The sequence below is a fragment of the Bufo bufo genome, chromosome 2 (genome assembly GCF_905171765.1).
Source record: "Bufo bufo chromosome 2, aBufBuf1.1, whole genome shotgun sequence".
NCBI classification, from domain to species: Eukaryota; Metazoa; Chordata; class Amphibia; order Anura; family Bufonidae; genus Bufo; species Bufo bufo.
This window is the reverse complement of record NC_053390.1, coordinates 715692018-715706664: the sequence shown is the minus strand read 5'-3', so window position 1 is coordinate 715706664 and position 14647 is coordinate 715692018. Positions and strand designations below refer to the sequence as shown.

General features: G+C 43.6%; 1 protein-coding gene across 1 annotated transcript in view; it reads left to right on the top strand.

Moving 5' to 3' along the window:
- The window catches only part of PDGFRL (platelet derived growth factor receptor like), a 195707-nt gene extending 181642 nt beyond the window's left edge, over positions 1-14065 (top strand). Inside the window, exon 6 of the mRNA XM_040418784.1 lies at positions 12748-14065. Coding sequence (XP_040274718.1) covers positions 12748-12936 — 189 coding nt within the window. The 3' untranslated portion in view covers positions 12937-14065. The remainder of the gene's footprint in view (positions 1-12747) is intronic.
- The last annotated feature ends 582 nt before the right edge of the window (positions 14066-14647 follow it).

Genomic DNA, 14647 nt, shown 5'->3' with positions numbered 1-14647 from the left:
GCATAATGATAACCTATCCTCAGGTAGGTCATCATTATCACATTGGCGGGGGTCCGATTCCTGACACCCCTGAGCATTGTCTAATGGCTGTGCTTGGTATTGCAGCTGAACCCTATTCACTTCAATGGGGCTGAGCTGCAACTAGGCCATGTGACCAATGTACGGTGACGTCACATGTACTAGAAAGAGGCGGCAGTGCTCACGGAGCGCCAGCCTCTTCTAACAGCTGATCAGCAGGGATCCCAGGTGTCAGACCCCGCCGATCTGATATTCTTGACCTATCCTGATGATAAGTCACCAATATTAATTACCGGTTAACCCCTTTAATTGAAGCCTGGTAATCTGTGATCTATGACCTTTTATTTGAGGGCATTTTCCATGTTGATAAAGTCAATGTCCTCTATATAGAAAGGCAGTTTAGGACTAAAGAAAATCACAGTATGTCTAGTCCAGTCCAGTATGGGAAAATGTTTCTGCAGGATTTCTTATTTGATTGTAGTCTAAATGAGCCCCTCGAACACAGCACTAAAATATATGTAAATATATGTAGGCAATGCAGTATTTAGCTATGGACGGTGGTTGCCATCTTCTGCTCTCAAAATGTGCCTGGTCCTCCTAGTGGACAGTGACATCACTGCATAAGTGCATGGAGATCTCGTATGTCTGCTGCATTTACCTATCGTATGACCAAACAGAAAACGTAGGTTAGGTTCACATTTCTGTTTGGTAAATTCGGTAGTCTGTTCCAGCAGAGGACGGAGATGTGGACAAAGCCTTTCCATCGGAATCAAAGTTTTAACTCGATTTACCCTTTTGACTCTAATCCTGATACAATAGGTTTACTTTCTATCACTTTCTGCCCTCGTATCACATCTGGCCATGCACAGATATTTCCTCATGTCCACATGCTGATGATGTGTGGTAATGCTGGAAGAAAGTGGTAATCTCGTGCATGGATTAAAAAGTTTATGCCTAAAAAAAAATATTTTATTTAGCTTGATATTTATCTGCTAATATGCAAAAAAAAAACTAATGGCTAAAACTTTCATAAAGGTGTTTTCCTGCAATAGGAAGTAATGGTAAATCTCCATATGCCATCACTCACTGATCAAATGAGATCCAACTGCCAAGAGCTCCAATATTTTAAAAATGAAGGGGCCACAGACTAGTTAAAGGGACTGTGTAACCTCCAAAATCAGCTTTAAAACAAACATACGGCCACGTAGGGTAGGTTCCCCAAAACACATATGAAAATCCAGTCCTCTGATGCTGAGAAATGCTTCTTTTTATTTTTAGGCAAATAAGGTTTTTAGTGCACTGTGGGCGGGGCCTCTCAGTTTGGTGCACCTGGCTTCAGCTCTGACTGACCATAATAATAGAGGTGGAGTTACAGGTGGAGCAATGGTGTTCCAAAAAGGGGCCCACCCACAGTGCAGCAAAATACTTTTTACATAAAAATAAACTAAGTACACTGCTCAAAAAAATAAAGGGAACACAAAAATAACACATCCTAGATCTGAATTAATTAAATATTCTTCTGAAATACTTTGTTCTTTACATAGTTGAATGTGCTGACAACAAAATCACACAAAAATAAAAAAATGGAAATCAAATTTTTCAACCCATGGAGGTCTGGATTTGGAGTCACCCTCAAAATTAAAGTGGAAAAACACCCTACAGGCTGATCCAACTTTGATGTAATGTCCTTAAAACAAGTCAAAATGAGGCTCAGTAGTGTGTGTGTGGCCTCCACGTGCCTGTATGACCTCCCTACAACGCCTGTGCATGCTCCTGATGAGGTGGCGGACGGTCTCCTGAGGGATCTCCTCCCAGACCTGGACTAAAGCATCTACCAACTCCTGGACAGTCTGTGGTGCAACGTGACGTTAGTGGATAGAGCGAGACATGATGTCCCAGATGTGCTCAATTGGATTCAGGTCTAAGGAACGGGCGGGCCAGTCCATAGCATCAATGCCTTCGTCTTGCAGGAACTGCTGACACACTCCAGCCACATGAGGTCTAGCATTGTCTTGCATTAGGAGGAACCCAGGGCCAACCGCACCAGCATATGGTCTCACAAGGGGTCTGAGGATCTCATCTCGGTACCTAATGGCAGTCAGGCTACCTCTGGCGAGCACATGGAGGGCTGTGCGGCCCTCCAAAGAAATGCCACCCCACACCATTACTGACCTAATGCCAAACCGGTCATGCTGGAGGATGTTGCAGGCAGCAGAACGTTCTCCACGGCGTCTCAAGACTCTGTCACGTCTGTCACATGTGCTCAGTGTGAACCTGCTTTCATCTGTGAAGAGCACAGGGCACCAGTGGCGAATTTGCCAATCTTGGTGTTCTCTGGCAAATGCCAAACGTCCTGCACGGTGTTGGGCTGTAAGCACAACCCCCACCTGTGGACATCGGGCCCTCATATCACCCTTATGGAGTCTGTTTCTGATCGTTTGAGCAGACACATGCACATTTGTGGCCTGCTAGAGGTCATTTTGCAGGGCTCTGGCAGTGCTCCTCCTGTTCCTCCTGCACAAAGGCGGAGGTAGCGGTCCTGCTGCTGGGTTGTTACCCTCCTACGGCCTCCTCCACGTCTCCCGATGTACTGGCCTGTCTCCTGGTAGCGCCTCCATGCTCTGGACACTACGCTGACAGACACAGCAAACCTTCTTGCCACAGCTCGCATTGATGTGCCATCCTGGATAAGCTGCACTACCTGAGCCACTTGTGTGGGTTGTAGACTCCGTCTCATGCTACCACTAGAGTGAAAGCACCGCCAGCATTCAAAAGTGACCAAAACATCAGCCAGGAAGCATAGGAACTGAGAAGTGGTCTGTTATCACCACCTGCAGAACCACTCCTTTATTGGGGATGTCTTGCTAATTGCCTATAATTTCCACCTGTTATCTATCCCATTTGCACAACAGCATGTGAAATTGATTGTCACTCAGTGTTGCTTCCTAAGTGGACAGTTTGATTTCACAGAAGTGTGATTGACTTGGAGTTACATTGTGTTGTTTAAGTGTTCCCTTTATTTTTTTGAGCAGTGTATTTCTTTCAGAGGACTGAATTTCAGGTAGTTTTGGGTCCCCAACAATACATGGCAGTATACTTGGTTTGACACCACTTTTAGAGGTGGCAGATTCCCTTTAAGAGACACCATCACTTTGACAATTTTTCCTGCACAGAGACCACTGGCTAATTCACTTAAAGCAAGCCTCCAATTTAAAGGGGTATTCCCATCATAGACAATGGGGGCATATCGCTAGGATATGCCCCATTGTATGATAGATGCGAGTACCACATCTGGGACCCGCACCTACAATGAGAACGGATCGGGGAAATAAACGGAGGGAGCATTGCGTGCGCTCGGCCCCTGCTCCCATTCATTTCTATGGGGCCGCCGAAAATAGCCGAGCTGGCTCGACTATTTCCGTCTGCCCCATAGAAATGAATAGGAGCAGGGGCCGTGCATGCGCGGTGCGCTCCCATTCATTTCTATGGGAGCAGCGCTTGGTGGTGGACGGATCCTGGGAAATCCGGGGTCCTCCAGCCACAGCTCTCCCTGCTCTGTTCTCATTGTAGGTGCGGGTCCCAGAGGTGGGACCCGCACCTATCAGACAATGGGGGCATATCCTAGCGATATGCCACCATTGTCTGTGATGGAAATACCCCTTTAAGAAACAAAAATCACATTAACTGTGGAAGGAGCAGAACACTTACATCTTTTTAGCTGCAGATCCGTCAATTCCCGAGCTCCTCTTATGTCATCCAAGATGGCCTCACTACTGCTTAGACTACCTGATGCATTTGGTAGCCCAAGACACTTCCTGTTGCATTTGGATTGGCCAGAGCTGCTCACGTGAACAGTGCTGGCCAATGCAAGAGCAGGGCTGGACACTTGTAGGATACGTCTTGGGCCACCGATACACAGTATGCATCAGTGAAGATGTGCGGCCATCTTGGATGGTACAAGAGAAGCCAGAGAATTAGGGGATCTGTAACTAAAAGATGAAAAGGAGGACACCACTCATTCCCTAGACACTATGATTTTTCTTAAAGCACTATAAATGAAGTAAAACTGACTGTTTTAGGGGTTGTGGGGGTCCAAGAGGCCAGTCCACCAATGATCAGAATGTTATAGTATACCCTAGCAATATGCCATAATATTATAATATGGGAATACCCCTAGAAGTGATCAATGGAAGTGTTAGGATAGCTGCCAAAGAACTGCAACATAATCTGGAGCTAATTTAGATGTAAAAGACACAAATTATTTATTTAATGCATTTGATAAGTGATTGTAGCATATTTTAGGTTAGGGTGCATTCACATCATTGTTGAATATTACTTTTGGTATATGTAGTGGGCAGACGTGTCCATACCCATTCACCCAATGTATTTAAAGAGTGCCCTTTTAGCACACATTTCAGGTGCACCGGCCCAGGTTTACTGATCTTATAAATGGTGTGAAGATTTATCACAGGCAGGGGAGTAGCTATAGGGGAAGAAGCTGCTTTGGAGCCCCCCAGGAGCTGGACTAACAGATTTTATGGTCAGGGCCCCCTCAACAGTATTATTCAATGATAGAGACACTATTGGAAATAGACGAGTGGCTGCTGGGTCTCGTCTGAGATAGCGATCTTGACTAGCCACATGAGTAGGGTTGCATGAGAGGAGGGGGTTGCTAAGCAGTTACTGGGGATGGGGGGGGGAGGGGTTCAAAAATTTCTAGTTACGCCACTGATCACAGGGGCTCCGGCTGGAGGATAAATCTGGTGCAGGGATAGACATTTTTGTCTAACTCTCTAGCATCTATTGGTTGGTTTACTAATAGATTAAATTGTGGGGCAATTTTGGGTGCAAAGCACATCTTTGCCACAAAACCATCCTTCTTACCAAGCAAGTGTGAAAAAAGTGTAGAAACCTTAGTTGCACCAAATTGTGCAACTTTTTAGACACACACATTAGTATATCAGGGCTACTGTGTGGTATTGAGCCTATTTTGTACTTTACAGAGGGACCCTATGAGGGTAATTTGCCTATAGATCTTTACAACCTTTGATAGAAGCCTCTGAAATGATGTGAACTGTGGCACTGATGAGGTGGCCTACCCTCGTTTTTAGACCTGTTACTGCTGGACTAATGGCATTAAACAGTACATTACTTCTTCCCACCGTAGTGTGCCCCAAAATGTGGAAGTGCAACATTAAGGCAAATGATTATCTATCCATTTATACATGCCTGAGCTTAGATGGTGCTTGCTGGAGACACTAGGTAAGGACGGAGATGATAAGGGCTGACAGATTGTGAAGGAAGCCATGCACTGACAGGAAGCATTATTCCTGGTCCATGATGAGAAGGAAATGAGTCATTTGGAAAAAAGACAGCATTACAGCGGCTGCAGATGTTCTGTGTGTAAAAGCTGCCAGACTTTTATCATTTTCCTTTTATTACTATAGTCTGTAAGGTATACACCCAGTAGTTCATTATTCTCCTGCAATAGAATATGTACAGCAGTCTTTATATATATTTGGAAGCAGGGGTGTAGCTAAAGGCTCATAGGCCCTGGTGCAAGAGTTCAGCTTGGGCCCCCCCCCCCCTTCACTCAGCGCTCGTGCACCTAGCTTTTCTGCTGCCCAAGGCAAATATTGAAATCCCCCCCCCCCATTTCCCTCCAGTCCTACTGTTAAAGGGGTTGTCCTCTTTTTACTACTGATGACCTATCCTTAGTAGCCTTTTTCAAGCTTGAAAAAGGCTACCATGTAGTTGAAATGTTGCTGTTTTGGGACCTTTTGTACTGTCTCATGCACCACGTGTGAATAAACCTTGTTGGACTGGAGATGATGCCATTGCTTTCTTTTTGGATACTGTCATAATGATCCCTATGGATCTGGGACTTTGGATAGGCTGATGCATTCCTGAAGTTCCACACAAAGGTACTGTTGTGCTGCTCTATATTACTTAACATTTTAAAAATGCAAAGAACATGAGATGGCTGTACTTCAGCATCATTACACCATAAAACAGGAGACATTGTGGGGTGGGGTGAACATTAGAGATGTTTACCAGTGTCAGATGAAATACAGTCAGATCAGCATCTGCTATTTATTTGAACCCCCTCTGCAATGTGATTTTGGTGAATGCTATGAGTACATATATAGACACTCTTTCAGACTATTGTGTCATAAAGCAGAAAACTGTGATTGACCCCACAAATGTCCAAGTCTTAGTCAATCTGAAGACCGATATAATGCACCCACATGACTTCACATCCAAGGACTGTTGTTTTAGGCCATAAATAATGAACTGAATGCTCACTACTAACCTTCAGAGACTGGCCATAGTTCAGCTATTAGTTATATTTAGTAGAGCATTTCAGTATGGTTTGCTGAAGGTTCTCCACACTCTCGTGAGCTTTATATTCACGTCTTAGGGAAACAGCGCAGGCTGGCAGGCACAAAACCTCCCTGTGCAACCAAAGACAAACCATTGCCAATTATTATTCTGCAATCCCCATTTGTTCGAGTTGCAGAGACACTACTTGGCACGAACAGTCCACTCTGGAGAAAACAGCCTGCTAGATTGCTGTGCGGCAAGTGTGAATGTAGCCTTAGTATAACTATTGAGAATGTAGTACAGTCGTGGCCAAAAGTTTTGAAAATGACACAAATATTAGTTTTCACAAAGTTTGCTGCTAAACTGTTTTTAGATCTTTGTTTCAGTTGTTTCTGTGATGTAGTGAAATATAATACGTTTCAAAGGCTTTTATCGACAATTACATGACATTTATGCAAAGAGTCAGTATTTGCAGTGTTGGCCCTTCTTTTTCAGGACCTCTGCAATTCGACTGGGCATGCTCTCAATCAACTTCTGGGCCAATTCCTGACTGATAGCAACCCATTCTTTCATAATCACTTCTTGGAGTTTGTCAGAATTAGTGGGTTTTTGTTTGTCCACCCGCCTCTTGAGGATTGACCACAAGTTCTCAATGGGATTAAGATCTGGGGAGTTTCCAGGCCATGGACCCAAAATGTCAATGTTTTGGTCTCCGAGCCACTTAGTTATCACTTTTGCCTTATGGCACGGTGCTCCATCGTACTGGAAAATGCATTGTTCTTCACCAAACTGTTGTTGGATTGTTGGAAGAAGTTGCTGTTGGAGGGTGTTTTGGTACCATTCTTTATTCATGGCTGTGTTTTTGGGCAAGATTGTGAGTGAGCCCACTCCCTTGGATGAGAAGCAACCCCACACATGAATGGTCTCAGGATGCTTTACTGTTGGCATGACACAGGACTGATGGTAGCGCTCACCTTTTCTTCTCCGGACAAGCCTTTTTCCAGATGCCCCAAACAATCGGAAAGAGGCTTCATCGGAGAATATGACTTTGCCCCAGTCCTCAGCAGTCCATTCACCATACTTTCTGCAGAAGATCAATCTGTCCCTGATGTTTTTGGAGAGAAGTGGCTTCTTTGCTGGCCTTCTTGACACCAGGCCATCTTCCAAAAGTCTTCGCCTCACTGTGCGTGCAGATGCGCTCACACCTGCCTGCTGCCATTCCTGAGCAAGCTCTGCACTAGTGGCATTTCGATCCCGCAGTTGAATCCTCTTTAGGAGACAATCCTGGCGCTTGCTGGACTTTCTTGGATGCCCTGAAGCCTTCTTAACAAGAATTGAACCTCTTTCCTTGAAGTTCTTGATGATCCTATAAATTGTTGATTGAGGTGCAATCTTAGTAGCCACAATATCCTTGTCTCTGAAGCCATTTTTATGCAACGCAATGATGGCTGCACGCGTTTCTTTGCAGGTCACCATGGTTAACAATGGAAGAACAATGATTTCAAGCATCACCCTCCTTTTAACATGTCAAATCTGCCATTTTAACCCAATCAGCCTGACATAATGATCTCCAGCCTTGTGCTCGTCAACATTCTCACCTGAGTTACCAAGACGATTACTGAAATGATCTCAGCAGGTCCTTTAATGACAGCAATCAAATGCAGTGAAAAGGTTTTTTTGGGATTAAGTTAATTTTCATGGCAAAGAAGGACTATGCAATTCATCTGATCACTCTTCATAACATTCTGGAGTATATGCAAATTGCTATTATAAAAACTTAAGCAGCAACTTTTCCAATTTCCGATATTTATGTAATTCTCAAAACTTTTGGCCACGACTGTACATACGCAGTCTCTATGTAGCACAGACCCAATCCAGTTCAGCACAGATGGAGATATGACTGAAGTACCTCTTTCCCAAGGGGTTGAGGCCTGATAAGAGGGTCACACTGGCGCCCTCTTTTTTGTGAATGCATCAGTGCTTTATATTACATGGCTATTGTTCCAACTCAAGCCTCAATTTCTAAATAAATTATTCACTAAAAATACGATGCTTTCTAAATCATTACATGGTATTAAAGGTGTTGTGTTATGAGGCATATTCTACATTATTCAAACCAGCACCTGGATCTGAATACTTTTGTAAATGCTAGTAAAATTTAGGGGCACATTTATTAACACAGGCATTTTAGACGCCGGCCTTAATAAGCCCCTGCGCTGGATCGCCGAAGTTATGTAGAGACGCAGGTGTATTTCTGTTTAACAAATGGTCCCCTTAGTATACAGTGCTCCAGACGTTCTCTTTCCTCATTTTCTCTGTTTGACCCAGACCGCCATGACAAATTCTTTCAGCCGCATCTCGCCTCTGCAGAGTTTGTTAGACAGACGTTAGATTTCTAAATTTTTCCATCAACCTTCCCACCTTTTCAACATCAATTACCCATCCTGCTGTCACTCCTAATACTGTGCCCACTGTGCTCCCCAACACTATACTGCTGAAAAAATAGTGACCCCCAGTAGAAATAATGTCCCTATAGTGCCTCCGGCAGTTAAAATGCCTCCTAGCGTGCCCCCGAGTAATAATAATGTCTGCTAAAATGCCCTTAGTAATAAAATCCTACATTGTGCTCCTAGTAATAATGCCTCTATAGTGTCCCCAAAAATAATGTCCCTAAATATGCACTGTAATAGAAATGCCCCTACACTGCCTACAGAATTAATATTCCCTATTTTACCCCCAGTAAAAATGCCTTGATAGTGCCTCCAGGATTAATAATGCTCCTGTACAAAAAATCCTGCTATAGTTCCCCAGTATTAAAATGGCCCCAGTGCCTCTAATAATAACCCATATAGTGTCCTTGTATTAAAAAATGCACTGGTAATGCCCCTTATAGTGCCTTAGTATTAAAAGTCCCCAGTGCCACCAGTAATGATACTTATACTTTTCCCTGTATTAGAATTTCTCCCCAATAAAGCTGCCAGTTATGTCCCAAATAGTGCTCCTTCAGTAATAATGTCACCCACAGTGCCTCCCAATAGCAAGGTCCCCCACAGTGCCACTCCAATATTAATTTTACCCACAGTGCCCCTCTGATAGTAATTCCACCCACAGTGCCTCTCCAGTAGTAATGTCCCCCACAGTGCCCATGGTAATTTCCCCTACAGTAGTAATATCCTGCCCCCGGGGCCCCTCCAGTAGTAATGTCCCCCACAGTATCCCTCCATTAGTAATGTCCCCCACAGTGCCCCTCCATTAGTAATGTCCCCCATAGTGTCCCTCCATTAGTAATGTCCCCCGCAGTGTCCCTCCATTAGTATTATCCCCCATAGTGTCCCTCCATTAGTAATGTCCACCACAGTGCCCCTCCAATAGTAATTTCTCCCCCAGTACCTGCCCAGAAGTAGTGTTCCCCACAGTGGTAATGTACCTCACATTGCCCCTCCAGTAATGAATCTCACAGTGCATTCCCTCTCTCCCCAGTAATATCCCACATATTGCCCCCCAGTAATGTCACTCATAGTGCTCACCCCCCCCCCCCATGGATAATGTCCCCCAAAGTGCCCCCCTCCCCCCACAGTGCTCTCCTTCTTGCCAGTAATATCCCCTATGCGGGCACTAAAAAAAGAAGAGCCAACAACTAGTACTCACCTGTGTCCTGTTCTCTGGCAGGCCGCAACCTCTTCTTGTCGACGGTAATTGCCATTTGAAATTCTCAGTCGCATTGGCGACTATTTTGGTCGCCATCTGGAGCACTGGTAGAGCCAGTGAGCTATTCAATAAAATGTATTTGTAAAGCTCTACCTGCTGTTTGTTCTTTTCCTTATTTTTTGTCCGTCTCACTTAGCTGGTGGAACTCCACTGCCACCAGCCTTTTGTTCTGTTAGAAGCTGTGGCAGTTACAGGGAGAGAGCTGCTGCAGAAAGGACCCCCCCCCCCCCCCCCATAGCTGCCAGGCTGAAGATAACCTAGCAGAGCAATTAGAGCAATGAATGGGGAGATCTCTGGATCCATGTGAGGTACAGGGCTGGTTCTAGCTTTGTTACAAAGGTATTGCCATGTACTATATATCTGATTTTCATTTTTTTTTTTACATCAATTATGGCATAAACCCTTTAATGGTATACACGTATCGAATCAACTGGAGCCACGGAATGGTCTGTTCTTCTTGCATATTCTACCTAGAAAAGCCGAAATAGCCAGCACTAGTCTCTTCCCAGGTTACGGCCAGAGCAAATATGTATTTTCAAAGAAAAAGGATCCCAGAACACGCACACAGGATACCATTTATCAAAAGTGTTCACAGGTAGCTGTGTAATAGGAAGATGACGTTAGCCGGAGCCACAAGGAACAGGTTTTCATTTAGTAAACTCTAGGCTTGTATGCACAGTGCGCTTTAGTTTAATCTGTATTTGCTTTTGTCTTATTACCATTATTGGAAAGCTACAACACCTCTATGTATTTTTTTTATAAAGCTGTATGTACTCTTCTATTCATGCAATGCTGGTAAAGTTCAGACCCCTTTACTAGCAAGAGCAGAAATACACAGCAAAAAGTGCAATATAAGTATGTTCTATGCTATATAATCACTGAAGACTGCGCTATCTCACTATATAGATATGATTATAGTATATACACCAAACAGCAAGAACACCTGCCTAATATTGTGTAGGCCCTCCTCAAGGTACCAAAGCAGCTCTGAGCCGTCTGACCTCTGAAGGTGCCCTGTGGTCTGTAGCACCAAAACTTGAGCAGCGGTTCCCTTGAAGGAATCCATCACCGGGAAATTCACTGTTAAACCAGGCACAATGCCTTGTATGGCTAGCTTAGCTGAATGTAAAGATACTTTTCACATTGCTTCATACTGAAAAAAAAGTACTTTTAATCCATATGCACATGAAGTGTGCCGAGGGTGGACCAAGCCACCCTGTGCACCCTTGTTCTCCCTTCTCCCTCTACCAGCCACTCCCTCACCTTCTTGATTGATAGGACCAGTCATCTGCACAGTCATCTCACCTAGCCCATGTCAATCAAGATGGAAGGGGAGGGGCATATATAGAAAGCAGGAGGAGCAAGGGTGCACAGAGAGGCTTGGGCCCTCCCTGCTCATTTGCATATGGATTAAAATACATTTTCTCCAGGATGAAGAAACAGATCGCTAAGTGAATAATGACATTCAACTAAGGTAGTCCTTTAAGGCATTGTGCCTGGTTTATAAGCAAATTTCGTGGTGAAAATCAGAAAATGGCATTGTTTATATTAAGTGTTTATGTTTTCAACATAGTTTTAGTAAATTATGGTGGTTATTTTCAATTTTTATTTTTTATGACTGTATTTAAAGAAAAAATTAAAATTCTGCACTTTTCACACTGGCCACTAAGCCTAATAATAGGAAATTATTTTTCAGCAGTCATCTCATTATCCTTATTGGCAGGATTGCACTAAAAAATAAAACATCTCCAGTCTATTGCGCCTTGTTGTCCATGTGGCTGCTGTAAAGCATATCTAAATCCTGCAAGAAAATAAAACATATGGGGAAAAAAAGAATATGTATCACTATCTAGTTTTAATTAGTAAAAAAAAATATAGGTGACACATTCTGCCATGAGGGTGGTGCCTCCATGGATTGGACTTGTTATTCCAGCACATTCCGCAGATACGTCACCGCGATTCTGGAGTATTATCTGCAGTACTACAGGAGTAGTATTGCAGATAAGGAGTCCAGATCGCTATCTTTGTTTTCCTATTGCCCCTTCCCTCTATCAGTGCTCAAAGCTGTGATGAGATACATGGTCTGGACTGCTGAGTCCTCTCCATTCCAGGGTAAAGCTCTGCAGTCTGGACAATGTATTGCAGCTGGGGAATTGGGGCAATTTAAAATTAAAAAACACTGATCTGAAGTCCTTAAAGGGGTTTTACCATCACATACAATGGGGGCATATCGCTAGGATATGCCCCCCATTGTCTGATAGGTGCGGCTCCCACCTCTGGGACCTGTACCTACAACAAGAACGGAGCGGGGAAAGTAATGGAGTGAGCACTGCGCATGCTAAAGAACAAGTTCAGTAATGGGCCAATCTAGAAATAAAGTATTATGTACTTTATGTCTGTGGTATGAGGAGACTGGAGAACATTAACCTATGAACTACAATCATTTGGTCAACATTAACATACAAGTCTATGTTCACACTGCCATTAGAGGCTTCATCGACAGTGAGACCCATATGCAGAGCTATTCTTGCCATCAAAACAATAGGCATATGATGGATGGAACCCTGACAAAGCCTCATGGTACATTTGGTATATGATTTGCAATTTTACGTACCTGCTATTAATATTTCATCAATAGATAAATAATATTTTCCCTATAAAATTAATGCCTTGTCTTGTGTATATATTTTACAACAGTATGAACGGCCTGTGACCATTCAAGACTCCTGGAGACTGGTCAACCGTGGCATTGGGCATACTACCAGAATCTCAAACAGCGTAATCACTGTAGAAGACTTTGAAACAATTGACGCTGGCTACTATATTTGTAAAGCACAGAATCTCCGAGGACAGACAACACTTGCTACCAGAGTGGACAGATATTAAATGGACCCTTCATTCCAGACAAGAATGCCTTGAAGGCAAAACTTACAAGATTCCTTAAAGTCCCAAACAGATTTCACAAGAGCTTATTCTCTCCAGCAGCCCATATGTACTAAAGATGTCATACAGTCTGCCAGATGTGGAACATACTGGTCCGTGACGGTACCTCAAGCTTTTACTCTGGGGTAGAATTTCTAAACCTGGGTTCTTTATACAATAGTCAAAATGATAGAAATTTATTTGTATTCAGTCAAATACATTATGTGTAGTATTCCATTTAACCGTGTATCATATTAAAACCAAATAAATACTTATTATTTTTCATTATAACTATATTTAGCTGTGAATAGGTCACCATAGTACATACCAGTCAGAAAGAAAATCATTCACAAACTGCAGTCATGTACTGACCTGTGAACATAAAAATGGGGTGTTGTAATGTTTGAATTCAGCAAGTGTATATCATGCGTTTGGTATTACCCTTACCACAAGTTTGATATACTACTTTGAGGAATATTGGTTCTTCTTGTGGAGAACATGCTGGGGTAGGGAGTCTTGCAGTCAATATGCAAATAAGCTACCCTCTAGAGGAAAGACAACAGTCTAGTGTCTATAGGTAGATACCATGTAACGTCTAACCAATCTTCGAGCCTTGAAACAAACCAGAGATGGACTGACCATAGACCCAACAAAGAAATTTTCCAGTGGGCTGAAACCCAGGGGGCCACCCGAACCCCTCCTCAAGAACCAGCATTTCCTGAGAGCTGCATCAAAGGCATCTAATTCAACCAACCAGTACGCTACTCCAGTGTTCCTCCACTCCAGTCCCCAGGGCACACCTGCAGGTTATGATTCGAGACTGGCAGGTGGACCCTGAGGACTGTAGTTGAGGAACACTGCCCTGATGATGGACAAGAAACCTGAAGGGCATGTTTCAGAAGAGATTTGTACCTATGAAATTGGCTGAACTGTTGCATCTGCTCTTGGCAGCTGAAGGCATCTGTGTTGATCCCATGTTCATATGTGCCTGCATTGCTGAGAAAAACTAGGTTCTAAGGGCTATGTTTTCTCTCTGTGCGCCAGGCAGGTCTCCTTATCTCTGATCTTATAAACACTCATTATAGCTCAGTCCTTATGTTACCGATAAGATTGTGGCTTAGTGTATGACCTTTTAGTAATTTAGAGATAAGGGATACTCTATGACCAAGTGAAAGTAAAAAAGTAGGATTCACAGAGCTAAAAAAGAACGGTTAACCCTTTGTGACAGAAAGGCTTAATATTTTTTAATAAAGATCAAACTGAAAAAATGATATTCAGCCTAAAATGAGTAAAATGCAATCATAAAAAATTTTAAAAAATTGCCCCGGAGGGTGTACATAGCTTTTAATATACGCAAATGAGCCTCTAGGAGCAACTGGGGCATTGCCATTGCTCCTAGAGGGTCATCTCTCTCTGCAACTGCCGCACCCTCTGCACTTTGATTGACAGGACCAGGCAGTATAAACGTGATCATTCCTGGCGCTGACTAAGATCATACGAGTGTATTACTGTAGTGCAGCGGCGGCATGAAGCACACGGTGTCATAGCAGCCAATGACGCTGTGCGCTCCTGCTCTTAGCAGGATGTCAGGCCAGGATACCGCGGACCGCTCACGGCCATGGAATACGGCCTTGTGCATTCGGCCTTACTCTAAGGTCTCGTGCTGTGCTGTGTG